This window comes from Arvicanthis niloticus, chromosome 10 (assembly GCF_011762505.2).
Source record: "Arvicanthis niloticus isolate mArvNil1 chromosome 10, mArvNil1.pat.X, whole genome shotgun sequence".
Classification (NCBI taxonomy): domain Eukaryota; kingdom Metazoa; phylum Chordata; class Mammalia; order Rodentia; family Muridae; genus Arvicanthis; species Arvicanthis niloticus.
In genome coordinates this window covers 24,107,506-24,135,033 of record NC_047667.1, presented here as the reverse complement: position 1 = coordinate 24,135,033, position 27,528 = coordinate 24,107,506, and the positions used below count along the sequence as shown (strand labels likewise).

The 27,528-nt window shown below is 48.9% G+C and overlaps 1 protein-coding gene across 1 annotated transcript in view; it reads left to right on the top strand.

The window, feature by feature from the left end:
• Positions 1–26,049, top strand: part of Lgr6 (leucine rich repeat containing G protein-coupled receptor 6) — a 122,700-nt gene extending 96,651 nt beyond the window's left edge. The window contains exons 7-18 of the mRNA XM_034513281.2: positions 4,209–4,277; positions 6,012–6,083; positions 6,273–6,344; positions 7,817–7,885; positions 9,015–9,086; positions 10,184–10,249; positions 11,403–11,474; positions 11,946–12,017; positions 13,579–13,704; positions 15,590–15,750; positions 18,697–18,777; positions 21,142–26,049. Of these exons, the coding sequence (XP_034369172.1) occupies positions 4,209–4,277; positions 6,012–6,083; positions 6,273–6,344; positions 7,817–7,885; positions 9,015–9,086; positions 10,184–10,249; positions 11,403–11,474; positions 11,946–12,017; positions 13,579–13,704; positions 15,590–15,750; positions 18,697–18,777; positions 21,142–22,397 (2,188 nt within the window). The 3' untranslated portion in view covers positions 22,398–26,049. The remainder of the gene's footprint in view (positions 1–4,208; positions 4,278–6,011; positions 6,084–6,272; positions 6,345–7,816; positions 7,886–9,014; positions 9,087–10,183; positions 10,250–11,402; positions 11,475–11,945; positions 12,018–13,578; positions 13,705–15,589; positions 15,751–18,696; positions 18,778–21,141) is intronic.
• Positions 26,050–27,528: the final 1,479 nt, after the last annotated feature.

Genomic DNA, 27,528 nt, shown 5'->3' with positions numbered 1-27,528 from the left:
CAGTCAAAGCACCACAGTGAGTGCCCAGCCAGTGTCAGACCATCCAGCTATGGCTGAAGGCAGGGATAATATGTAGCAATCATGAGGGAGGGCTTCTTTCCCCTCTAATATTTCCATTTGCTTCAACAGAGCTAATCCCCTTGTTTATCTCCTCTTGAATTGTGTGCTTCAAACCTAGTTCAAATGTCCCATCTCCATAAAGCCCTCCAGGTGTGGCCAGGTGTGGCCTCTCCAGGTGTGGCCTCTCCAGGTGTGGCCTCTCCAGGTGTAGATTCTCCAGGTGCATGGTAGTCCTGATGCTTTGTGGGCTGTCCAGCACCTGCAGCAGCGAACTGAGGGAGCTCATTTTGTCTTCTGCTTCTCTCCGCCTCACCTTTCCCACTCTGCCCAGCAGAATGCTTTGTGTATTTTGGGATATTTGGCAGCACATGCCTATTGCGTTGAGTTGAATTCACTGGGTGCTGAGAGGGTTGCAAGGACACAGTTCCTGAACATGAGAGCCAGATTCCATCTGCATGGCACAAAAGAAGGCCAGAGTTTTTGGCAACTTCTCAGGTCACTGAACCTATGTAGACATCCAAAGGCAGCCACCTCGCTGGCGTGCAGTTTGCAGAGTTCTTTTGGACGTTTGTACGAGTTTTCTTCTCCCACATTTCTCTATAAAAATAGCCTTCTAGTTCGCATGCCTTTTCCCACTGTCTGTCTACTTCTGGCAAAGTTCCTGACCAGAAACTGCCAAGGAGAACTGGAACCACTCAATTTGGCAGCCTGGACATGGGTCCAATGAGCTATATAAGTGCCTCCGTGAGAGCAAAGCCACCCAGAACACATCCCATGGTCTCTGAGGCAACCCTGACAGTGTCCCTCCCAACTAGCTTGTGTCATTTTGACATCCACCTTAAAAAAAAAAAAAAAAAAAAAAAAAACACAAGAATATGCCTCTCAATACTCCGTATTCTCATGAGTTTATTGATTTTTTTTTTATTACAAATAAGCTTGCTTAGAGATTCTCAATTAGTCATTCTGCACATACTTGCTGAGGTCCTGCTCTGTGTCAGATATTATTCTGGCGTTTAAGATTCGAAACAGACAGAATTCTTATGTTCAAGGAGCTTTCGTTCTGGTTGGGTAGGAAGAAAAGAAAGGTCATGTGTCAATGAGTTCCATGATGGCAAAGAAAGCAGGAAGTCTCTTGTGTCATAAAAATCACTCCAAAACTTAGTGACCTAAAGTGACACCTTATTAGCTCTTGTGAGTTCGCGGCTTGGCTGGGCTCCCTGAGATCACTGAGGAGGCTGTAGTCACTGGAGCCTCAGAGAGGGCAAAGGAGTCTACCACAGCCTCACCGCTGGCTGTCAGCTCATCCTCCCCATGGAGTTCACCACTCATGAGTCCCGTTTGGACGGCCTTACAGTCTGCTGTGAGGATCCCTAGGTTGTGAAGGCAGAGGCTGCAAGGCCTTATGACTTAGGGCCAGGTCACACTATTCCTTCTGTCTTGCATTGCTCACCACCATTGACAAGGCCAGGCAAGTCTTCAGAGTGACACATCTTTACTCTTTACAAAAAAATACAATTCCCCGTGGGCAAGAATCAAGAATTCTGAAGGGAGCTGGACCCAGTTTAAAGGGGACACTTGATTTTCAAACACTGAGATGTGCAGATGAACCAGTAATGTGCTGCCATGTTAGGACAGGAGAAATTCAGAAGAGGAAGAGGTGAATTGTAATGCAACATGAAGGCAGAGTGGGTGACAGGTTATGTTGGTTGAAATACACTGGTTGGAGAAGGCTTCTCTGAAGAGGGTTATCTCAGGGAGGAGTCTGAGTGAAGTAAGCAGCCATACGAATGCCCAGGGGAAGGATATTCTAGGTGGAGGGAATATAGAACTACCAAAGGGTCTCAGGCTAGACCTCTGCAATGCTTTTTTGTTAGAAACAATGGGATAGTAAGTGTTTTGAGTGAAGAAACATCCTTGTTACTTATGGAAAATATAACTCTTCCCTGGCAACAATGGAAAGTTCCTAAAGGAACTGAACCCAGGTGAAAGGGGGCCACTTGACTGAAACACTGAGCCATGAAGATCAACATTTACGGAGTTGAAGATTCAAAAGGTGCCTATCTCTGTCCCCTGCCATCAGCTCCTGTGACCCTCACCTGATGCACTGGGTGACTTGTCCAGCCCTTGGTAGAACTCCAAGAACCCCAGAGTTAGAAAAGTCCTCTGTTTCCAGTCTCAGTACCTCTGCTTTCAGTCATCTTGCCCCCCATTTGTCCACAGCCTTGCCCTCACACAGCCTGTGGGAACGTCTCTGTGAGCAGATCAAACTGTGATACATGAGAGAGCGAAGTGTCTGGCTTACTAAAGGATGGAGCAGAGCAGAGCAGAGGGGTTTTCTGGTATAATTACCCAAGGTCGGCAGGGCAGTCTGAGGGTAATGGGTAATTAGCATTCGAGCAGAGGGGGACAATTATCTAGCACACTGACTGCCGGACGCTTGTCACTGTTCCTCTGGCCTCCTGGGCTGGGTTCCTGGCTCTACCTGTGGCCTATTAAGTGTAATGACCCTCTTGTGCAGAAGAGCCTCTCATTATCTCTCTGTTAACATAATATTTAGCCACAAAACTCTGCCAAGCTACTTTGCAATTAAAAGACCTCCACATAGTCCCCTTCTGTGGCCTTGGACAGCCATTAAAGTTGTTGGGCTTTAAAAGGCTGAAAACATGGGCTAGGGTCCTCCCTGAAAGGGTCAAGAGCCATCCCGGAAGCTGACACCCACACATACTTCCAAAGCTTGGGACTGTGTACCCCAGAAACAGGACTTCAGAGCATCAAGACCCCCTACCAAATCAGGCACATTACACATAGGCTAATCCATTGGCAACTGAGTGCCAAAACTGGTTACTTTTCTGAAAGTTGCTGTCTCTTCTAAAGACTGTTGCAGCCCTGAGAGAGGGCTATTACACAATGAAGCAAAACTTTCTGAAGGTCCTCTGAGGCTATTCTCAGAAAGCAAGGAAGGCAATTGTAAAGAGGGAAGCCACACAGGCTGGCAAGCAGCTACAGAAACAATCCTTCTTTTTCGTCGTTACTCTCAAGAACCTGCCTTTCTGCAGGTGTCACCCGCCTCTGGGTTTGTCTACTCGTCAAGAGCAGTTCTGTGTCTTCTGAGGAAAATTAAAATTAGATGGAATCTGGCTCTCAGCCTTTCAGTCACTCCTCTCCTCCTTTTACTCTACCATTGCCGCCCAAGGGAAGAACCAAACGGTCTCTTGAAGGAGTGGCAAAGATGCAGTTGTGATTACTTGCAGGTCAGCCAGTATTGACTTCTATAGCCTATTATAAGTGTCGTTATACACATATCTTCACACACTGGTGCGGACTTCTCTGTACAATAATAGACATAAGAGAGCCTGAGTATATGAAATTCAATTAGAAAAGATATCAGACTGTTAAAAGTCGTACACATTTAGCTTATTAGAAAGCTGGAGTTCCCTGCTTCTGGCCAACTTGGCTTACTGCCCCTTTAAAAGCTTTCTTTCATTGTTTTCTGATTATGCGTGTGATAAATGTTCCTTGTATAAAAGAAAAAAATGGAAAATGCAGCAAAATGGAAGAGAAAGTAAAGATTAACTCCCATGCCATCACCCAAAGGAAACCAGTATCAGCCAGGTGTGTTGACATACGACCATAACTCCAACACTGTGGAGTGTAAAGTTGAAGGATCAAAAGTCCAAGTCCACCTGAGATACACTGGGAGATTTTTGTCTCAAAAACAAGCCAGCAGAGGCTATAGCTAAAGTAGCTGTAATCTGAGGAACTCTCTGGAATCACTAGACTAGTGATGTGTGAAAGATCACTTTCTTATCTCTCTTCTCCCATCCCATGAATCCAGAGACTTAAAATACTTTGCTGAACTTTTTTTTAGAGATTATTCTGAGGTAGGCAGATCCAGATATGCACACTCCTAAAATATATTCCCACTCAAAACAGCTCTGGTGCCAGGAAAGCTCCAAGCCCAAGGATTTGTGGAGTAGAAATGGAGTACAAACATTCAGAAAATGTGTTTTCAGACCTTGGCAGCTGGATCCAACAGATTGGAAAACCCATCTCCCGGGCCAACCCTACAGCCAAGTTTCCATGTCTCGGGGACCCTGACATGCCCCGTTAAGCCTCTGAGCTAATGACTGCCCCGCTTTTCATTCCAGAGACCTGAACTATAATGAGCTGCAGGAGTTCCCCGTGGCTATCCGGACCCTGGGCAGGCTGCAGGAATTGTAAGATCTTCTGCTGGTGTTTTGGGGGTGTTCTCCCAGGGGCAGAGGCCAGCTCATTCTCCAAATCGCCTCCCATAGTCTTTGTGACTAGTCCTTGTAAAAGCTGTGGCTGGAACGATCCCCCGCCCCCACGCCGTAACCTCCAGAGCAGCAGTAGTCAGAACTCTTGGGAGCTTGGCTTTGAACATTTCTCGGGGCTGTTTGATCAGCATAAATGGCTTTGGGCCTTCAAGCCTGGAAGCATATATGCAAGAAACCACCTCTTGCAGCCTGAACCTGACTTTAGACTATGTCTAAAGAAGAGTGGTTTATAGGGTCCCTCCTTAATACCATCCCTAAAAGAATGGGGAAATGGACTCTGGACCCCCATGGCCATTTATTATTGTGATTGTTTCCAGTGTGTGTGTGTGTGTGTGTGTGTGTGTGATATGCACGTGCCCACAGCATGTGTGTGGAGGTCAGAGGACAAGTCTATGGAGCTTGACTCTCTTCTATATTTATGTAGGTTCCAGGGATTGAACTCAGGTTGCCTGGCTTGCACAGCAAGCACCTTTACCTGCTGAGTCATCTCACTTTCCCAACCATTTATTATGTTTGAATATTCACTAGACCGGGTGCTGTGCTTAGTGCTAATCCAAAATAATGGTAAGATAGACATGGGATTCTCTAGAAAGGATCCCTCACCTCATTTATGACACAAAGGAGCATCCGTGAAACAGGAACAAGACAAAGCGACATATAATTCCAGCCTTAAGCTGTGGTGTAGTATATTGGCTAAAATAGCCATGGGAAATCAGAATGACGGCTCGCTGTGGACTGAGGTCTCCTGAGCCTGGTCTCAAAGGATGAGTGGGATTCAGGTGGCAATGAGGGTTGTTTTAGTCAGTAAAGCAGTACAAAGCACAGACCTGACAGGACGTGATTAAGGCAGAGCGGATGACCACAGATAGCACTGGCCAGAGATATCTGAGGAGGAGCCTTGAGTGACAACATGGCGGTGAAAGGGATGATGGGAAACAGGAGATGGAGAGAAGTGAGCACGTGCTAGGACACAGAAAGCCAGAGACTTCCGGGGGGGGGGGTGGATGTTGAGAGGCCTGCTCAGACTGGGCTGTGTGCAAACTTCCAGCCCAAGTTGGTTCTTGGGGAAGCTTGACAGCAGCACAGATGCACTGTTCCTGGCTTCCAGACCCCAGACACTCAGTGGGGTACTTGGTTGCTCACCACCCTCAGATGCAATCTATGGTGTTGCTCTGTCCCCTTTGTGTTTTTTCACTTCAGGAGGCGCCTTCCTCACCCAGGATCCCCTGGAAGTTCTTTACTTTTTGTACCTTTCTATTCCTTCCCACACACTCTCGGCTCCCTCTGTAGGGACCTACCATGGCTCCTGCCACAGATGACCAAGGACCCGAACTTAACTACTCACTCTGGAGTTATTCTCACAGGCTTTCTGAAGCTTGAAACCTGGGAACTGTCCCTGGTTCACTCCCAACACACACATGCACACACAGACACACACACACACACACACACACACACACACGGAAAAGCTGAGTATGTTGTTGAATGGAGATGAAAACACCCAGGCAGGACTGGAAGATGAGCTTTCCAGGCTGAAGGCCCTTTGATCTCAGGACCTGTCTAGTCAGCTGTCAGAAAGCCCCATGAAGCTCCATGTTGTTCCTCTCCACACCTCTCTTCAAACCCTCACTGCTCCTGGGTGCTGTCTTCCAGGGGTTTCCACAACAACAACATCAAGGCTATCCCAGAGAAGGCCTTCATGGGCAACCCTCTGCTGCAGACAATGTGAGTACTTCTCTGGCTCCTGGTGCTGTGGTTTTTTGGGGGGGGAGGGGGTGGAGGGTGTGTGTGGGGGGGGGGGAATAGAGGGAATGCCCCTAGAAAGAATGTGGGAGGGCTGTTGATCTCTTCCCAGAAGGGTAGGGACCTGAAAAAAGTGAGATCTGAACTAGGGCTTGGGTCTTTTTCTTCCAGACATTTTTATGACAACCCAATCCAGTTTGTGGGAAGATCGGCATTCCAGTACCTGTCTAAACTGCACACACTGTAAGTGAGCACCAGAGGCTGCCATTGGGTTCTGTAGTCTGGACTTCTCCCCTATTCCCTCCTGCTTGCTCTCTCCTGCCCCCTACCTCTTAGAGGCAGACCTCTCAGTGGCCAGGCACCACAGGAGAGGTCTTTGGGGCCCTAGACTTACACTTTCTCAGACCTATCCCAAGATCTGCTGGAACTTGATGGTGCCCCTCCACCTTCATTCACAACCTGGTTGCCTCTTCCCATAACTCCCATCATCCCACATGGATGAAGAGAGCCCTTCTTCATACCCGCATGCACATCTCTGACCTTTTTGGTCTATTTGGCTCGTGGTAGTTGCTCCATACACACCTGCAGTGAATTCTGCGTGCCCTTCAGGCTGCTTCTCCAGTGCCCTGTGCACAGCTTCCTGGGGCCCTCACAATGCCGTTGTTCTCACGCTTGGCCTGAAGGAAGTCCTTTGTTTCCTTTCCCAACTCATCTAACTCCAAGCCTAAGGTCCCACTTTTTTAAAAACAAGGCTTCCATGGATTGTTTGCAGCACACTGTGTTCACTCCACACAGCTAACCTCCAGGCACGTTTCCCTGCTATGTTCTCATTACATTTCCTCCCCATCCCAATCTGTGAGGTAGGTACTCCAGTCCCTACAGAGGAAACCTGAGGTGCATGAGGTGCATCCTTATTGGATGCTACTCTGCTTCCTCCGGGGCCCTCTCACGGCGTTTGTTCTTTTGTGACAAGGTTTCACATGGCCAAGGCTGGTCTCTAACTCCCGATCCTCTAGCTCCCACTTTCCCAGGGCTAAGAGTAAAGGCATGTGACCCTACTCCCAACACTTGCCTTTTAGAGAAGACACTCCCACCAGGATCGGTGACACATACTTATCATCTAGTGCTCCGGAGGTGAAGGCAGGAGGATTGGGGTTCGAGGCTAACGTCTGCTGTATAATAAGTTTGAAGCCAGTCTGGGTTATGGGAGACTCCCATCTCAATACGAAACAATGACAACATGCAACATTTCATGTGTCTCTCATCTGGGTTTGGTTTTGCCTTTTTACAAACCAAAGGCCTCAATGCTGGAGTTGCTGGGCTCAGTCTCAGCTCAGATGGACTGGGCAGGGCTGTATCAATTTAAGAAAGTGACTGGGAGCTAGGTACAATGATGTATGCCTTTGATCTCAGCACTCAGGAGGCAGAGACAAGTGGGCTAGCCTGGTCTATGTAATGAGTTCCAATACATCCAGTTAGAACTACATAAAAGAGAGATACTGTCTTTTAATAAAACTGAACTAACAAACAAATTATTATAAACATGGCTAAACTTCCCATGGGGCCAAAGTGGCTAATTTGAGGGAGGCTTGGGGGGAAATGACATGTTCCCCAAAAGGTAGCGCCCCTGAACAGGAGAAGACTGAAGCCAAGAGAGAGCACACATGTTGACATGTCTGACCCACCCGTCCAGAGCCTGTTTTCTCTATTTGCAGATCCTTGAATGGTGCCGCTGACATCCAGGAGTTCCCAGACCTCAAAGGCACTACTAGCCTGGAGATCCTGTGAGTGGCTTCCCTTTCCCTCCACTGGGGACTCTTTTACCTCCCTTCATCTGAATGGCTGTCCAGGCCACCCGCTCCTCCCATCACCTTTCCTCTACTCTGCGTAAGCTACTGGCTCAGCCCCAGGTCTTTGGCTATCTCCAGATGTGCTGCTGTCTGCAGGCAAGGCGGGGGCAGCAGGAAGTTGGGAGGAGGCTGGCACTCCTCTGTATGGCTTAGATTTGTCAGATCCGGCTTCAGAGCTCCTAATCCTGAGCCATGGTACACTGAGGACTGACTTTGAGAGGCTTGATTCCAACAATGTCTTCCTTAGTGTCTCCATGCTCTACTTTGCATCATGCGGATAAGTATATATATAACAGGCGCTCAAAATGCACTGCACCCTGGGAAAGAAAGAAAGCGAGCAGGCACGTAATGTGAATGTTAGGAAGTCAACTCCCTGCCCGACCACACTACTCATTCATGTCATGGCTGGGACTGGCACCTTCCTCTGTGCCTCTTATTGTCTTCCTCCTAGCTCAGTGGCATGTGGAAAATTTTCCATGAAAGTAATAATAGTTTCCCGGGGACGACCTTGGCCTTGGGAGTTGCTCTAGGGCTACCCTGTGCCTAATCCGAGCTCATTCTCCAGTCGGCCCTCACAACCATCTGCATCCTAACCTGTCTCTTTCCCCTCGGCACAGGGATCAAAGTGTGTTCCCATAATCCTACTGGAGCCGCTGCTCCTCACCGTGGCTGTCCCTCCCCTTGAAGGCCCCAAGAGCAGAGAAGATTTAGTCCCTAAGGCCCAGTGTTGCGGGACCATTGAGAGGTGGGGTGTGGATGTGTTGAAGGTATATGGGTAGATTTGGAGCTGTAGGAATCATCGGACAAACAGAGCCCATGGATTGAGGCTCTCTTTCTCTCAACTACCCACCTCAGCTCACCTAGGTCAGGGGAACTCAGCGCTCGGAGGCAGGAGCCAGCTACTTCCTGTTCCCGTAGCCCCGCCCCTTCCCTGTGTTTCCCACTGCTCTTTCTTGTCAGCTCTGTCCTCCCACGACAACATCAGGTCCAGTGTTAGAGACGGGTGGCTGGGAATGGCAGGGCTCTGGGCCTGGTGCCAGCTTTGTCTCTGTTCCCCCTGCAGGACCTTGACCCGCGCAGGCATCAGACTGCTCCCACCAGGAATGTGCCAGCAGCTGCCTAGGCTCCGAATCCTGTGAGTGGCTCATGACCATTCTACAGTCCTGGCATTGTATCCCTGTCCCTGTGTCACAGTGAAAGCCTCGGCCGCTTCTGTGGTACTTGGTCACATCTCTTTGGGGAGAGTGGTCAACACAGACTCCTGCTGAGAATCTGGGAGAGACTGTCCTCTCCTGTTCAAGAGGAAGGACTTTGGTCTCTGGAGTTGGATCTGAGTGGTCTGAGACCAAGTCTGCTTCTCACTAGCTATGTTCATTTGGATTTGTTCTTTAATGTCTCTGAATTTAAACCTTCTGTTTAAAATGAGAGTCAATTTGTGAGACCTGGAAACTGTCTGTGTTTAATGCACATACGACATAGTAGGGGCTTGACATCATTAGGCAGGGACTTAATTGCTTCTGGTATTCTGAAGCTACTTAAGTTGGCTCAGTTTTTCTTCCCACCTGGATTCTAACTTCAGTCTAAGGCTGCTCCCTAGGGAGCTTAGAAGCAGCTCCAGATGGGAACATTGACATCTGGAGATGTGGGCTCCAGACTAAATGTCTACTAACTGGCAGTGTGACTTTGGGCAGGTCCTAGGCTGAAGACCCAGGCCTTAAGTTCCTTGCCTGAAGGAAGAGTTGGGCCAGATGAGGGTTCCCAGCATTTCTTTTCTCTGCTAGCTCCGTAAGTGGTGGTTATCAGCACCATTTCCATGGGAATACTATTTCCATGAGTGACGTCGAGCATCTTGCTCAGCAATGCCCATATTTCCTACTGACTGTTTCAGCGCCCTATGCCCCGATGTTGGCCTCTCTCCTCATCTTCATAGTCCTCACTTTGAGCTGTTTTCCTCAGGGTCCTGCAGGATAACATGTTCATAACGCAGCCCTGATGAAAAACCAAAAGCCAACTTGGTTCTATGTAGGCTTAGTTCTATGTGGGGCTTAGCGGGAGGAGGGAAGAGAAATCTAATGGAGGAGACTGGTACTCTGCCATGAGATGGCCATACTGTGTTCCCACCGAAAAGCACAGCCATGACCACGGTGCTTTCCCTGCCCCCATCCCTGCCCCTGCCTTCTACCCTCATGTAGATACTGCTTCCCTCTGAGCTGGGCTCTGTCTCTTCCCCAGGGAACTGTCTCATAATCAGATTGAGGAGCTTCCCAGCCTGCACAGATGTCAGAAGTTGGAGGAAATGTAAGTCTGGGGTCGGCTAGGGCCAAAGTCACGCAAGGGAGACTAGGCAGGTCTGAGAGAGGGAGTCAGGGCCTAAGCATGTTCTAACCCTTCTTTCTTCTCAGTCTGTTGGACCTAGATGTAGGGCTGGGGGCTCAGCAAGGCCTGGGCACATCCCCTAGAACTCACAATAGATGATTTTATTAGGAACAGGTGCCCAAAAGAGTCTCAGGCTAGCTCCTGCTGAGTCAGTAGTCTCAGGCTAGCTCCTGCTGAGTCAGTAGTCTCAGGCTAGCTCCTGCTGAGTCAGTAGTCTCAGGCTAGCTCCTGCTGAGTCAGTAGCAACATTAAAATGCATTGCGATTAAGCCAGTGGAGGGCCAGGGCCGCCATGGCGCTCTGTGTGAGCCACGAAAAGTCTTTGGAGGAACTGGAAGCAGCCTAGATTTGGGAGTATGTGTTTCCCTGTTCCATGACCCATCTGCATTCACTCGTACATGTGTGCTCACGGATACAAAGACAAGCATGGTCTCATATGAGCCTCCAACATCACAAGGAAGAGCTCACTTTAAAATTTCTTTGAGCCCCATTTGCCCATCTCCAATTTTTTAAAACTACTATGTCGTCTGAGTTCCCTGTAGCTGTCCCTGATTCTAGGCAGGGCAATGTTTTATGGGGCCATGACAGGGAAGATATATCTGGATTTGTCTGGTTTGTCTGAGTGACAATGTCTTTGACATTGTTGGCATCCAGGAGCTATCTCCTAGTCAGACAATAAGTCTACTAAACTCTGCTTCTCAATTCAATGCAGTCACTTGATTACCCAGGGACTGGACAGTGTCTGCTGCTAGGCTAGGGTCTGCAGGACCCATGGCTGTCAGGGAAAGTGGGGGGCAGTTCATCTGGGCTGGGAGCCAGGCCTGGTGGGAACCCTGGAAGCTGACTCCCTTTTGGGCCACAGGGATGGTTTTGTGGCTTTGTCTCCTGACCCACTTACCCAAGGCAACCGGATCCCCTTGTGTTCCCTTTAATTCTGGTGACTTCCGCGGGCCGGGCCTTTTTTCCTGTGCCAGGAGAAGTGGGGGGCTCTTCTTTCTTCCTTCCAGTGCTTGAGGGGCGTGGATCAGAGCCAGAGTCTGGGCCTGCAGGCTCATCTAGTCTCTCTGCTGCTCTAGTGGCCTCCGACATAACCGGATCTGGGAAATTGGTGCCGATACCTTCAGCCAGCTGAGCTCCTTGCAAGCTCTGTGAGTACCTGAGCACCCAGGGGTGGGATCTGGGGGACACCCGTGTCCCTCCAACATCATTTCCATAGCATATGTGTCCAGTTTAAGTACTCACTGCATGTATGTTTATTTCTTTTCCACAGCCCTTACACACATACACACATACACACACACACACACACACACACACACACACACACACACACACACATAGCACTTCCTCATCCAGACAGTCATGCAGACCCTTCTCCAGTATTACCCAGGATGTTCTGAGGTTCTGGAATCAAGACATGATGGCTTCATTCCAGAGGCTACAAGCAGGTTGGGAATTAGGCAGCAGTAATAACCTTTCCCCCAAAGGCTTCAAGCCATTGCTACTTGGGAAGGCCAGATGGAAAGTATGTGAGAAGAGCCCAAGATAGGCCCAGGATAGGAACAATGCCTTTCCCATGTGTTCCTGCCCCCCTCCTACCTCCTGCCTTCTGCTCACAGAGACCTGAGTTGGAATACCATCCGTGCCATCCACCCCGAGGCTTTCTCGACGCTTCGATCCTTGGTTAAGCTGTGAGTACTCCTTGAACTTTCTTCCAGGCTGCTGAGGGCCAAGCAGGACTGTGGGCTGTTTGGGGATGCAGGAGGGCCACCAGTGAGCAGGGACTTGTACAAATGTTTCACCACACATCACAGGGAGGTCTGAGAGGCCTAATCAATCATCCTAAGTGTGTGTTTGACACACTGTGAGGACTGGTAAACACAGAGCCTGCTTCCTGCAAACCCTGGAATATCATCTGCTGATGTTCTGCAATGTTTTGGCAGCCTTGGTCCTCATTGTGCTCCCTCCCCTCACTTCTCCTCTGGCCTCTAAATCCTCCACATTCACCAACAAAGAGGACATATGTGTCTGAGCTTCTCAGTCCAAGAGGATGACGGTTGATAGAGAACCCAGGGTCTCAGAGAGCTGCGAGGCAGGAGGGAACCACGAATCTTTGAATCTCCTAGGATGCAAGCAGAGAGTATTCAGCGCTGGTGCATGGTCTTTGTGTCAGGCTGAAAAGAGCTTCTGACCTGGTTGCCACACACTGTGTGGGACAGGTTATTAGTTACACACAGGTTTCTGCCTATGGAGGAGCTGGCATCCTCCCTGCCTGCCATGTTGTGTGTCCCAAAGGCATTTCTACCTTCATAGAAACCTTTCTAACTACCACAAAGACTCCTCAAAGCCAATGGCCTTGGTCATTATCTAGCACAGACCCTTACTACACTGATGACTTCTCCAAGGTCTAGGAAGAGAAGCCTGCTTAAGGACCTGCCATGACTCCCATGTGGCATGCAGTCCGCCTCCCTAGTCTGTGGCTCTCTGGGCTCTGGGCCTTGGGCTTGTAAAATTCTCACCTCCATCTCCTGTCTATTTGCCACACTCCTGCCAGCTAGGTAGGACAGATATTTTTATCCTTTGAAAGATGAGGCCATTGGAACTTGGGCAGATTTGTGGCTCTCTTTGGTTACACAGGGAATTGGTGACAGTGCCAGGTTTCCTGCCTGCCAGTCCAGGGCTGTTTCCACGACGCACAGTCTGTGGTCCTAGTGTTTGCATTGGACTCTAGGCTTGGTCTAATAAAGTCTCCAGCAGAGGTTGTGTATGTCCTCACCACTGGCTACCAGGCAGCGTCTGCAAGGCAGAATGGATGATCCAATGCCTGTTTGGGGCTGGATGACCAACTCTGTCCTACCCGTTCCAGTCATCAGATAGAAGCAGAGGGAATACATGTGATATAGGCAAATAGCAGAGAAATCTCCCAAGGCGCTGAGCACGGATTCCTAGATGGGACCCAGACACAGAAGCTACAGTTGTGGGGCTCTGTTACCTATAGATTGGGACAATTTGACGTTAATTTAGGAGAGCCCCATAGCTATCACCCAAGGTTTGTTGAATGAATGAGTTAACAGAGGGGGTCTCTAGAAACCCCTAAAGCCCCAGAGCACACACTATCCCTTGTGTTTATCTTCTGTTCTTTGCTCCTTTCCTCTTACTTCATCCCAGGCACACTGACCACACCCTCAACAAAACCCTGCCCCCTCAACAGTCCCACTGACTGCCAATAACCCTGATCATGCACTGTCCTAGGGACCTGACTGACAACCAGCTGACCACACTGCCCCTGGCTGGGCTGGGAGGCCTGATGCACCTGAAGCTCAAAGGGAACTTGGCCCTGTCTCAGGCCTTCTCCAAGGACAGTTTCCCAAAACTGAGGTGAGAGCTTGGCTTGCCCTCTGCCGGAGGAGAGACACCTTAAGAACCGGGAGACAGAAAAAGCCACAGGGTCTCACCCTGAGAGTGGCCTGGTAGCTTGAAGTTTGGCTCCACTGACTTCCTGTCAGATAACCAGGGGCATGGCTCTCTTTCCCCCTACCTCTTTCCCTCCCCCCCCCCCCCCATCTCAACCACCAATCTAAGGACACTGGGACCTGAGAGGAAGGGAGTGGAGCCGAGCAGAGGTTCTTTAGCTCTCTGTATTCCTTGCCTGCTTCTCCACAGCCTGGTGATCCCATCCTCCTCTGCGGCACAGAGTCAGGGCAGAGCCCAGGGCACCAATGGGTGGAAATCGAGCTGCACAGCCAATCCCTGGTGCTAATGACATCCAGGCTTCCTCCATGTAGTGGCGGCAGTAGAGCAGCCTGTGTGGCCCAAGCTTTGTCTGCTGCAAGCTAATGAGATGCCCAAGGCATCTGTCCTCGCCCTCAGAGGGCACAACATCCAGTTCTGTTATGCTGGGAGCTGGGCAGGGGACAGAGTGTTGGTTTCACAGAAGACAGGGGTGAAGAGTCACTGGGGAAATCGTTGCTTAAAAAAGAGAAAGAAAGAAAGAAGCAAAGAAAGAAAGAAGGAAGGAAGGAGGGAAGGAAGAAAGAAAGAAAGGAAGGAAGAAGGAAGGAAGGAAAAGGGTTGGAGAGATGGCTCAGTAGTTCAGAGCTCTCGCTGCACAGTTCTGATAACAGAAGGTGGGATCACAGCACCTATATAATAAGCTGCTATCCCATGCATGCCTGTAATCCCACCTTTAAGGAGTATAGAGACGGGAGGATGACCTGAGTTTGCTGGCTTTTAGATTAGCCAAGAAAACAGGCCGAGTTCAGGGGGAAACCTTGTCTCATTGAAGTAGTTAGAGAGTAATGGAGAAGGAGGGTGCTTGACACCCTCTTCTGGTGTCTGCTAGTGTGCGTAGGAGTGTGTTCATACACACTCAAGCGTAAAAAAAGAGGTGTTGTGCATGGTCCTATGTACCTGGGAGGTGAAAGAAAGAAAGAAGATGGGCGGTTCAAGGTTATCTTATCCTTGGCTTCAGGCGGAGTCTGAGGCCAGCCTGGGTCACATGAGATCCTGTCTTGAAAGAAAAAAGAAAAGGAGGGACAGGGGAGGAAAAGGAGAGAAAGGGAGGGAAGGAAAGACAAAGTAGGAAAAGGGAGAAAGAAAAATAAAAAGACTCCATGCCCCCTTTCCCCAGCACTTGGAATCCAACCCAAGGGGCGTGTGCCTGCCAGACAAGCGTTCCCTCGATGAGTCGCACCCCAGCCTCTGACTCCTTAAACATTAGACAAGAAAGAGTTACTGCTGAGGAGCAGAATGCCCTGGGTTCTGTGTGACCTCGGGGAAACTGCTCCCGCCTCAGAGCCTCCGGTGGGGACTTCTAAATCAATAGGCAGAGGGCTTCTCTCTCCCTCTCAGTCAAGCTGAATGAAAAGAAGACTACAATCTCTCCAGAACCCTTTGAGGTCAAGAATCAGGCTTCAAGATTCCTCTAAAGAAATGTCTAGAGTTGTGGTTCTCTCAACCTGTAGTCTCAAACCCTAAAGGGGTGAAATGACCCCTTTACAGGGGTTACCTAAAACCATCAGAAACACAGATATTTATATTATGATTCATAATAGGAGCTATGAAGTGTCAACAGAAATAATTTTATGGTTACAGGTCACCACAACATAAGGAACTGTAATTAAAGGGTCTCAGCATTAGGACAGTCGAGAACCACTGCTCTAGAGGGAGCAGGGTGCTCTGGGGTTGAAGACCATGTGCTGAGGGTATCCACACTAAGGTCTTAGATCCCAAACACACTAAGGCAGCCTCTCCCTGACCCTAGGATCCTGGAGGTGCCCTACGCTTACCAGTGCTGTGCCTATGGCATCTGTGCCAACTTCTTCAAGACCTCTGGGCAGTGGCAGGCCGAAGACTTTCATCCAGAGGAAGAGGAGGCACCAAAGAGGCCTCTGGGTCTCCTTGCTGGACAAGCTGAGAACCACTGTGAGTGTCTGGGGACCCTGGGCTGCAGGTGTTGGGGACTGAGGAGAATCTTGAGGGGAGGTTTAGAGAAGTATTGGTGGGATCCTTGTGACCTGGAAAGAACTGGCCCACTGTTTGCACACTCTGTTTCATTGTTGAAAAAGAATGATCGTAAGGACGGGAACAGGTATGTCAACACCTTCCCAGCCTTTGCAGCCCCTCCTGCAGCCCTCTCTGACTCTCCCTGCCCAATGGGGCACCCACTTTGTCTTAGTGACCACCCCTTGCAGCCTTTGGTTGTTCTCAGAAGACAATTAATTAGCACAACTACTAATGATGATAGTATTAAATTAATTGAACTAAACCTGTTTTTTTTTTTTTTGGGGGGGGGGGGGCTTACTCTGTGTCCTAGAACTAAACAGAACATTGCAAGGGAGTATTGCTACCAGGGCTGGGTGTCCTTTGCCTCTGTTCTTCCTATGAGTTTACGTGTGAAATTTAAGTGGCCACTGAGTACATGGTCCTGCTGAGTGAACAGATTGTCTTGAGCCAGATATATCTATTTCTGGAAGAATTGGGGTAAAGAGAAAGTTGGAAGTAGGTAGCCGGTGGGTTCTAAGGGGTTGTCTATAAAGTATGTCTTGGGAGGAGGGAAAGAAGGATGCTTCCCCTGTGTTCCCAACTGTAAGTACAGTTAGGATAGAGAAAGGAGTCCTTCCTGGTGAGATTTCATTTTCCATCTTTAACGTCTCCTAGTGTCTCATAGAAGGTGAACAGGAAAAATTAAATCTAAAGCTGTGTTTGGTGCTGCCACACACTCCAGGATTCTAGCAGGCCCAAGGAGAAGGCAAGAGGTTCAGGTGTTTCAAGTTATCATCATCTACATAACCAGCTTAAGGCAGGTCTGGGCTACATAAGACTTATTTACAGCACTTCATGCTGGTGTTACAGTGTGGACAGAACTCAGTCCAAACCCGATGACACCATGTACCATTTGGGTTGCCTTTGACGTATTTTAACCTGAGCTTAACTTCCTTATCTTTCAGTAAAAACAGATAATACATTTCTCAATGGCTGTGAGGAAGGACTGGAGGGTTCTGTTCGAGGGCAAGTGTGTTAGTCAGTGGGGACACTGTCATTGTATAATCTAGAACACAGATTATGGAAGTCAAGTCTTGTAGTGTCTGGGGATCTCTGAGAACATCCCTCCTAGTGAATGGAAACAGGACAGAAGCATCTCCCAAAGGGGGTACAGACTCTAAGGAGGAGGAGGAGAAGGAGGAGGAGGAGAAGGAGGAAGAGGAAGAGCCCAGCAACTAGCAGGGCCAGCAGACAACTATCCCCCAGGGACAGTCCCGGATGTCTGCTGCACACTCCTTGGGGGAGTGAAAGGGGGCTGGAAAGAGAAATGGAAATTTTCCTTCCACAAGGTGAAACTTTCCGCTGGGCTTAGGTCTTGGAGAACCACGGGTCTGTTGAGTTAGTAGGCTGCCTGCAGCCTGTAACAGGAGCTGGGGCAGGGCCCCTCACTTCCTGTGAAAGCAAAGGAGCAGAAAGAAAGCCAGGAGCTGCTGTTCCAGCCAGATTCGATTTCCTCTTCATTTGAAGAGTGGTTACTTAACACCTTGGCCGTGACTTTCCCAGCCTTAGACAGTCTGTTAGGTCTCACCTCCTGTATTTCATTCATGCATTTTGATCTCAAAGAGTCACTGAAATCCTTTCTGGAGCGGATGGGCAGGTGGGGAATGAAAGGTAGAGAAGAAAGGAAATGCCAGGGCTCTGTGGGTACACTCTGGCCTTCCACCTGCCCTGAAGCTGTCCATATCAAGGGCAGCTCCATAATTTTCCAGGCTTCTGGGAAACTCCTAACAGATGTTTACCTGTGTAAATGGGGAGAAAAGAGCTAAACAGGAACCCGATTTTGTGAGCCAGAGTCATCTACTTATTCTATGACAGAGGGAGCTGATGGAACACTCTGACCCACAGACATCAGCCTTAGAACACAAACCACTGGTGTGTGTGTGTGTGTGTGTGTGTGTGTGTGTGTGTGTGTGTGTGTAGATCTGTGTGTCTATGTGGCTGTGAGGGCCAGGGATGCTGCCTGTCTTTCTCCATTGCTTTCCACCTTATTTCCTAAGACTAGGCCATCCACTGAGGCCAGAGATCAAGGACTGGCTACACTGATTGTCTGGGGGGATACAGGGATCCTCCTATCCCCCTCAACCCCAGCCTCCCCATCTCAATGCTGTCTTGTGTCAATGTGTCCCAGCTGTGCTAGAGATGCAGATGCATGCCACTGTGCCTGGCTTTTATGTGTTTGCTGAGGCTCTGAACTCAAGTCTTAATGTCTGCTATTGAGAAAGGTTTCATGTAGCTCAGACTTACTTCTTACTTGCTTTGTAGGTGAGGATGACCTTGAACTCCTGATCTTCCTGCCTTTACAAATTCTGGAATCACAGGCATGTCCCACCATGCTCAGCATCAATATTCCTCCTTGTCCTCCCTCCCCCTACCCTCCATACTTCCCTCTTCCTCCTCTATCACCTCCTCCTCCTTCCCCCCCCCTCCCCCCCGGCTCCCAGCTTCCAATATTCTTCATGTGCAGTGTTCATAACAGGACATGGAACTGCAATGGTAGGCTAGCTCGATGAGGAGCTATGTAATCACTAGCTCTCCTTATTAGAGCAGCCATGAGCCACACTGTGCAGCACTCATGGGCTAAAGATGACTAGGCACAAGAAAATGCAGAATAGTGGAGAGTGAAACGTACCTTGCAGAGAACTAGAAATATGCATTATCCACAAGCAGAGACCATGTAGCTGTCCAAATACTGGCACCCAAGAGTAGAAATAGCAGGGCTATTGAATGAGCAGTGTTGAGCAGTTAGGTAGGGAGACATCAGCTTAAATAAAAGACATTAACGTTTGTCTTAACTGACTCTAGACATATTCTGTTTTCCCTTCTTAGATGACCTAGACCTGGATGAGCTCCAGATGGAGACGGAGGACTCAAAGCCACACCCCAGTGTCCAGTGCAGCCCTGTTCCAGGTGAAATGGGTGGCTGGGGAGCTGGGGAGGGGACACCCAATTGCCTGGGTGAGAAGCCAGTTTAGCTTATTTAAAGTCTATGTTGCAAATATGTTCTTTGCCCAAAGCTCAACCTGCTGGGGTGAGGGTCAGGTACAACCCTTGTTAAGAGGAGCTGGAGTTTTTCCCATGGGTGTCTACACAGGGGAAGCAGTGGGGTTGGGAAAGGTCAAGCAACCTCCACAATTCAGCCACATCAAAGGTTATGCATCTAGGAATGTGTTGTTCTCATGGAAGAGAGAAGTGAGGAAGAATGTCTTGATGCCATTGCTAGGGCCGCTGGGGCTGCTTTTTGAACATACCCTCAAACACACAAACAGACACACACACACACACACACACACACACACACACACACACACACACACCACAGACACATAGAACCAGGAGAAGCTCTGAAAGATCACCTTCTCCATCCCGAGAAGAGTGAAATCTCTTTATTAATGTCTTCTAGGGTGGAAACACTCTGGATAATTTCTAAAGTACTTCCAAAGAGCCAGGGAAGCCTCCTCTGGAGTCTAACCTGAGGCCATGAGAGCCATGTTGCTGGAAAGAAAGGGGAGTGGCTCATTTTTCTTGATGCCACACACCTGAGTTTTTTATTTGTTCGATTTTAAGTGAGAAGAGTCCCTTCCCTGTGTATAAAATGTTAATAGAGCCAGGAATGGTAGTGTGTGCCTTTAATCCCAGTACTCAGGACACAGAGGCACATGGATCTTTGAGTTTGAGGCCAGCCTGGTCGACATCTCAAGTTCCAGGCAGCCAGAGCTACATAGTGAGAACCTGTTTCAAAAAAGCTGAACCAAAACAATAAAACGCCAACAGGCCATGCCAGAAGACAGCACAGTGATGTGTGGGCCAAGATCTGTTCAGAATAAAACAAAATTACAAACAGTTAGCTGTTTTTATTTCATCTCACCTTCGTTTTCCAGATTTCCATATTTCTTTGGCTTAAGCCCTTTGCCCAGAAAGCTTTCAGCCTTGACCTTGCTCCATATCAGCTCTTAGTGGCAAAGTACGCCCTCTAGTGGTGGATGGGGAAAGACCCATATAGCATATTTTGCTAGGAAACCCGTGCTTCAATGGCTCTGCCCCAGGAGTTTTATGTCTGAAAATCAGCGATCAACAAGGATGAGGTAAAAAAGAAAGTTCTGGAAAACAAGGTCCAACTTGAACTTGCTTTAAAAATAGCTCACACAAATGGTCAAATAAATTGCTGCCCATTATATGATGGGGTAGTTATTATACAGCCATTAAAAATATGTTTTTTGAGGTTATGAGGAAGTATGCAAAGCTTAATTTGAGGACAACAAAACCCCAACTTATTTTAAATATACATATTAAAACCTGGAAGAAAATATGCCAAAATAAGGAGTTCTTTTTGAGTGGTGAGGCCAAAAACAGTTTAAATTTTGCCATGCTATATTTTCAAATTCCCACCTATTATTTCATAATTAGAAAAAATGTTTTTAAAATAGCTCTCACAGAACTCTCTTAAATTCCCAAGCTACCTAGCAATACATTGAAAAACACGTCTAGAGCCACAGGAAATGAAGAAATAATATGCCCAAAAGTTACAAGGTGACTTAAGAATAGCTTTGGGGAGAGAGATGGAAAGACGCCAGGGTCCTACCAATCTACTGTGGGGTCAAGTTGGAAAACTGGAGAAGTTCGAAGTATTTTTTCTTTGTTTTTAGTTAGGGTCTCACTATCATTTCAGGTTGGTCTCAAACACATCTTCCTCTTGCCTCAGCTCCCTGAGTGTTGGGACTGTAGATGTGAACTACTAAACTTGGCAAAGTTTTCTACGACTGTGCCCTTTGTCTTCCAAATACAGATTGCATGACGAACAATGAAGTGTACTCAAAGCAAGGGAGAACCAGCCTAAGTCCACTCAGGACTTCTTGACCTTGGAAATGTCAATAATTACTTGGGCAGAGTCACCACCATAAAGTGGCTGGACAGCTCCTCATTCTGCCTTTGCTCCAGCCATAATATTTCTTCACTCCTGTAGGACAGTTTGTTCCTTCTGTCTCTCCCAATCTTGCTTCTTTAGGAAGACTGAGTTTCTTAGCATTTCCTCAGGTCTGGGTTTGCCTTGCATCCCGCCATCTATTTCTGTGTATTTTCTTTGCACTTTCCTCATAATTTCTAACCCCTATTTCCAGGAGTTTTCTGAGTTTTCAAGTCTGCATTTCAGAAAGAAATTCTCTCCTGTTGGTCTCCTTTTGTTAGGAGTTGTCTGATCATAGAGCCTGGCTTTGCCAGCTAGCTGGGTTCTGGCATCCCTGGCTCTGGGCTTACATCTGCTCCTCTCTCTCACAGGCCCCTTCAAGCCCTGCGAGCACCTCTTTGAGAGCTGGGGCATTCGCCTTGCTGTGTGGGCCATCGTGCTGCTCTCGGTACTCTGTAACGGGTTGGTGCTGCTGACAGTCTTTGCCGGCGGGCCCAGCCCGCTGTCCCCGGTCAAGCTTGTGGTGGGTGCGATCGCAGGCGCCAACGCCCTGACGGGCATTTCCTGCGGTCTCCTGGCCTCGGTGGACGCCTTGACCTTCGGCCAGTTCGCCGAGTATGGAGCCCGCTGGGAGAGCGGGCTAGGATGCCAGGCTACGGGCTTTCTGGCCGTCTTAGGCTCGGAGGCGTCGGTGCTGCTGCTCACACTGGCGGCTGTGCAGTGCAGCATCTCTGTGACCTGCGTCCGTGCCTACGGGAAGGCGCCGTCGCCAGGCAGCGTCCGCGCAGGCGCACTGGGATGCCTGGCGCTGGCCGGGCTGGCCGCCGCGCTGCCGCTGGCCTCGGTGGGGGAATACGGCGCCTCCCCGCTCTGCCTGCCCTACGCCCCGCCCGAGGGCCGCCCGGCCGCCCTGGGCTTCGCCGTAGCCCTGGTGATGATGAACTCGCTCTGCTTCCTGGTGGTGGCCGGCGCCTACATCAAGCTCTACTGTGACCTGCCTCGCGGTGACTTTGAGGCCGTGTGGGACTGCGCCATGGTGCGGCACGTGGCCTGGCTCATCTTTGCAGATGGCCTTCTCTACTGCCCCGTGGCCTTCCTCAGCTTTGCCTCCATGTTGGACCTCTTCCCTGTCACCCCCGAGGCTGTCAAGTCGGTCCTTCTGGTGGTGCTGCCTCTGCCTGCCTGCCTCAACCCACTGCTCTACCTGCTCTTCAACCCTCACTTCCGGGATGACCTTCGGAGGCTCTGGCCAAGCCCTCGGTCCCCAGGGCCCCTAGCCTACGCTGCAGCCGGCGAGTTGGAGAAGAGCTCCTGCGACTCCACCCAAGCGCTGGTGGCTTTCTCTGATGTGGATCTTATTCTGGAAACTTCTGAGGCTGGGCAACCTCCTGGGTTAGAGACCTATGGCTTCCCTTCAGTGACCCTCATCTCCCGTCATCAGCCAGGGGCCGCCAGGCTGGAGGGAAACCATTTTGTAGAGCCTGATGGGACCAAGTTTGGGAACCCACAACCTCCCATGAATGGGGAACTGCTGCTGAGGGCAGAGGGAGCCACATTGGCAGGCCGTGGCTCTTCCGCGGGTGGAGCCCTCTGGCCCTCTGGCTCTCTCTTTGCCTCTCACTTGTAAATATCCCTCCCTGTTTGTCCTCCCTGTCCCCTCCCCCCCAACGATGGCTGCTTATAAAAGAAAGACAACTACAACTCCACAGCAGGATGGCCAACGCCCCTGGCTCCACTGTTCTCTCTCCATGGCCATCACCAATGTGTGCTTCCAGGTCTTGCTTTGACTTGGCTTTCAGCTTCACTTTCACCCTGGGCCTTCCCTGTCCAATCCAAATTTGTATGACAGAGACCTGGGAAATGTGCTTAGGAGAAAGGGGGAAAGCAAAAGACAGTGAAAGGAGCCGGGAGCTGACAGAGCCATGATCCGTGAGTGCACAGTGAGCAGGGAAGCCTCACAGAGAAGGGCACTGGAAGACAACTACCAAAGACATTGGGGCGTCTCCCCTATGACGTGTGGATAGGATATAAAATGTGTTCTGCGTCCCATTAATCTTGACCTATGCTGTGCCAAAGTGCTTCCTGTTAAAATACGCTTTGGAAGACATTGCATATTGTGTTCCATTCTTAGAGTCCTAGGGTCATGTTCGTGCCTAAAGGGTCCTGAAAATTAGGACCTTTTGGCTTAATTACTACAGCGGTTAAACTTAATTATTTGATGATAGGTTTCTGTTTGCTTTTCATGGAACACTTACAAATCTCTCACAGAATTTAGCATGGTTTTCTCCAGGGGACTCATCTTCACACCATGGAGTGCTACCCCATGACATCACAAAATGCCACCCTCTTTCAAAGCCCCTATGAAGCTAACCTGGGATGAAGTGCCAGAGGTTATCCCTCGTCCAGGACAGATTTTGCATTCTGCTCTCCCCCACCCACCCCATCCCTCTTATCCTACTGGGGCAGACACTGGAGGAGGCTGCCTCAGCCCCAAGGTGGGGCAGGGAGAAAGAGAACCTTGTGTGTGCTCCCGCCCCACACAGACCCCAAGCAGAAATAAAATTCCTGCCCTCTGCAAGACAGGTTTCTCGGGTCCTGGCAAGATACACATTGCAAAGTTTGTAGGTCTATGGGCTTCCCCGAACTCTATGTCACCTTCATGTGGTTTTATGCATCCCACCAAGGTCCGGACCTCTCTTCTCATCCCGATCCTGTTTCTGGGAGGGATGGAAAAACCCAAGAGAAGGGATATTTGTATTGTGGGTATTGCATTTTAGGGAGTGCTGTGGCTATGTGGGGCTCCTGGTGCCCCAACAGGCCTTTGATCCTCTGACTCTCCCCTCTTGATCTTCCCCACCCTATTCTTCCCCAAGTGCAGTTGAGGGACTACGAGTGCCTCCACCAAACACAGGAATTCAATCTCAGGGAGGAGAGGTAAGAAGTGAAGAGAAGCCGAGATTCAACAATAGGTGCCGATTGCTCCTGGGACCGGCCCCACAACACCATTTACACAGAAAGGACAGAGTTTGGATCCTGAAGGCCAGTGGAGCACCATTCTCTGCCTGAGTCCTGTTGTGATCCCTAGCCAAGTCCTCTTTCCAAAACCTCCACCTTTAAAACAAGCTGAGAAGGTCCTTCTCTAAGTTTAATAGTTAACTTTCCATAGCTTAGCTTCTCTGAGATCTCCCGAGTGCCCAGTGAAAATTCTGCCATAGGACAACAAGTGGGGTGGAGAGATGAGTCAGAAGCCATGCACGGAGCTCAGAACATTTCGAAACCTCTTGTGATTCACTGAGTAGCCTCTAGACTGTAGAAGGCTCAGAAGCAGAAAAAGGGTGACTTTATAATTTCTTAAGGTCTTCTCATGGGGTCAGTTTCAGAGTGGGCATTCACTAAAAGATGGCAAATTTATTTATCAATTGTTTCTGGGTGTCTGATCTCTTTATTACTCCAGGGCTGTGAGAGCCCTTGGTGGGAAGTCCCCTTACCCACCAAGAATTGGTGGTTTTCTGAGATTCCCTAGGAATGGCTGTCTTAGGGCTGTCTTAGGGTTTTACTGCTGTGAACAGACACCATGACCAAGGCAACTCTTATAAGAACAACATTTAATTGGGGCAGTCTTACAGGTTCAGAGGTTCAGTCCATTATCATCAAGGTGGGAACATGGCAGCATCCAGGCAGGCATGGTGCAGGAGGAGCTGAGAGTTCTACATCTTCATCTGAAGGCTGCTAGCTGAATACTCACGTCTAGGCAGCTAGGACTAGGGTATTAAAGTCCACACCCACAGTGACACACCTAGCCAACAAGGCCACACTTCTTAATAGTGCCATTCCCTGATCCATGTATATGCAAGCCATCACAATGGCAAAATTGGCATTCTTTTAGGGAGCCTTGACTTCTAGCAAGTTACCTAGATTTTTACCCTGCTCTCCCTGCTTACACCACTATGGGATCATGGTTCCCTTTGCAGTTAAGGAACCAGCCCTGAAGTAGAGTGGAGTGGCTAATGTGCTGGTGGTCTAAGAATATAGGCATTGATCCTTAAAGAGGTCTTCTATGGAAGTGAGCCAGCCCCTTTGGGCTGCAAGCTTTAGCATGGCACAGTTGTCACTTTACTGTCTGCTTCTAAATCTGGATGTTAGCCAATTTTCAACTTTCTAATTAAAGAGGCAAGGGAAAAGAGAGCTGGACTGACTGTCTTCCATAAACTTTTATTTAAAATGTGTAGCCAGGAGTGGTGGTGCATACAGATAATCCCAGAATGTGGAATATGGAGTCAGGAAGATTGAGTGTTAGGGTCATCCTCAGCTACATAATGAGTTTGAGGCTAGCCCAGGCTACATGAAACTCTGTCTCAAAAAACAAAAGCAATCAACCAAACAAAACCCCAAAATACTAGTTCATATACATTTACCCCCAAATGAGATCGAGTAGTGAAGTTTCTTTGTGTTTTATTTTGGGCCAAATTTCTAGCAAGCCAGAATGTTATTCCTTTTGGTTACCTCCTTTGTGATCAGTTGAAGACCATGTGTCTTCTAAGCAAATTTCCAGGTCTCTGTTCTACATATGTGGATCTGACAAGAAAGACCACGAGTCTTTGACTGGTCACAGGATGAAAAACCAAACTGTTCAGGGCACTTAAGTCCTTTGTTGTTATCATTAACAAAATCTTCCCAAATAGTGGCCATGGAAAAGAATCCACTCCAGGGACTGAGACGGTGGCGGTGGAAATGTCAGGACTTGGTATGTACTACCTTGGGCTCTGTGTGCTGTGCCATTAGCTAGTGCCAACCACAATCTTCTCTTACAGAGAACTCATGGTGGACCGTGGCTTGTTAAGCATCTCATGAAAATGAAAACCAAAAACAAATGTAGAGCTAAAATGGGAAGACTATGAGTTGGCAGGGCTTCCTACTAGACCCTACCTTTCCTCTCTTTACCTCCTCTCCTGGTCCTTTGGGATCACTTTGCCAGGAAGAGTAAATAAAGGCTTAAAGCGTAAGGGAGGAGAAGAAAGAAGAGCTTCTAAGGGCAGTAGGCAGGAGGCTCTCGGGGCAAGGATGGGAGAGGTAGTAGGAACCCCCATCTTCCTGGCCCCAGTCCCTCTGACTACCTCTGCTCTGGGTTACCAAGTTCTCTTACCTATGACCCACCACCTCCACATCCCTTCTGGGTTCCAGTCCCATGCCCCACCCCACCCCCAGCCATGTGAACTATAAAAATTGTCAAGATGTAAATATCCGGTTCTTCTGTATAATAAAGCACCTATGAAGTGCCACATGTGTCCTTCTGCTCCTTTAGCTGCCCCTGAGGGAACCATGGGTTTGATGGGCATGGGATGGCTTGGAGGGAGGGAGGGAGGGAGGGAGGGAGGGAGGGAGGGAGGGAGGGAGGGATGGTCAGAGGGCCAAGTTCATTACTCTCCCCTTCTGAGTTCTGGGGCATTCATTCAGACCATAGCCAAGGAGGCTCTGGGTTGATAACTTGGAGGAATCAAAGCCAGTTTGGGTCATCCATGCTGAAGTGTCCTTTGTGTGCACAGGGTCAGACAGAACAGTCTAAAGAGAGCTATGAACAGCTTAGGTTTTCTGTGTCTCAGACCTTGAACCCTTGCCAGACCCAAGCCTCCTGCTGAGGTTTCCACCAAAGAATCAGCTTGTTTTCATTGCACAGACTTGCCACCTCCTTCCTTCCTTCTTCTTTCCCTGCAGTGATGACATTCCCAAGGAAATGGGGAAGGCAAAGAGATAAAGGTTCACAAAACAACCCTGCAATCATGGGACATGACACAAACCCAAGTTATCCGGGAAGAGGAACCTCAATTAAGAAAATGCCTCCATCAGATTGCTTATAGACGAGTCTGTGGGGCATTTTTTTTTTTTTTTTTTTTGGACTAATGATTGATGTGGGATGACCCCACCTACTTGGGGGTGGTGCCACCCCTGGGCAGGTGGTTCTGAGTTTATCTTAAGAAAGCAGGCTGATCAATGAGAAGTAAGTTAGTAAGCAGTGTTTTCTATGGTCTCTGCTTCAGTTCCTGCCTCCAGGTTCCTGCTCTGACTTCTTTTTATGATGGATTGAAAGCTTCCCTCCCAAGCTGGTTTTGATCAGTGGTTTATCTCAGCAACAGAAAGCAAACTAAGACATAGACCTAGTGCCAGAAGCCCTTCTCCTTCTCTCAATTACCTCTTCCTCCATCACTATATTTAAATATTTTTCCAATGTATTTTTTTTTAGCTGATGCATACCTTTTGAGAGACATATAATGTCTTCACAAACACCCCGCTCTGCTCATTTTGAATGAAATCCTAGCTCAATTACAGGGGAGACCATTTTCTCAGCCTTGTTAGACTTGGTTAAGAGGAAAAACATGTGGTTTACTCCAGTAAATGTATTCAGAATCTGAGCATCTAAGCAAACCTAAGGCCAGAGAGTCCTGGCGTGGTGGGGTTTTTAATCTAAAACCAGAGGCTCTTCTGGTTGAGACAGTTGATTCTGGTATTAGTCACTCATGCCCACCTCGAGCATGCGGTGCTGTTTTCTTCAGACCTGTTTTTATGTCTATCGGCTTTGCAACCACAACCAACTGCTCCCTTTCTGCTCGCATTTGTATAAAAACTTGAATCTAATTTTTGAACAAGTATTATATTGACATGGCTCACACAGCAGAAGTTAAGTCTGTCTCCCCTGTCTGCTCTCCTCTCTGTTCATATTTGTTCCACTTCTAAGCCTTTCACTGGTTTCCAATGTTGACACC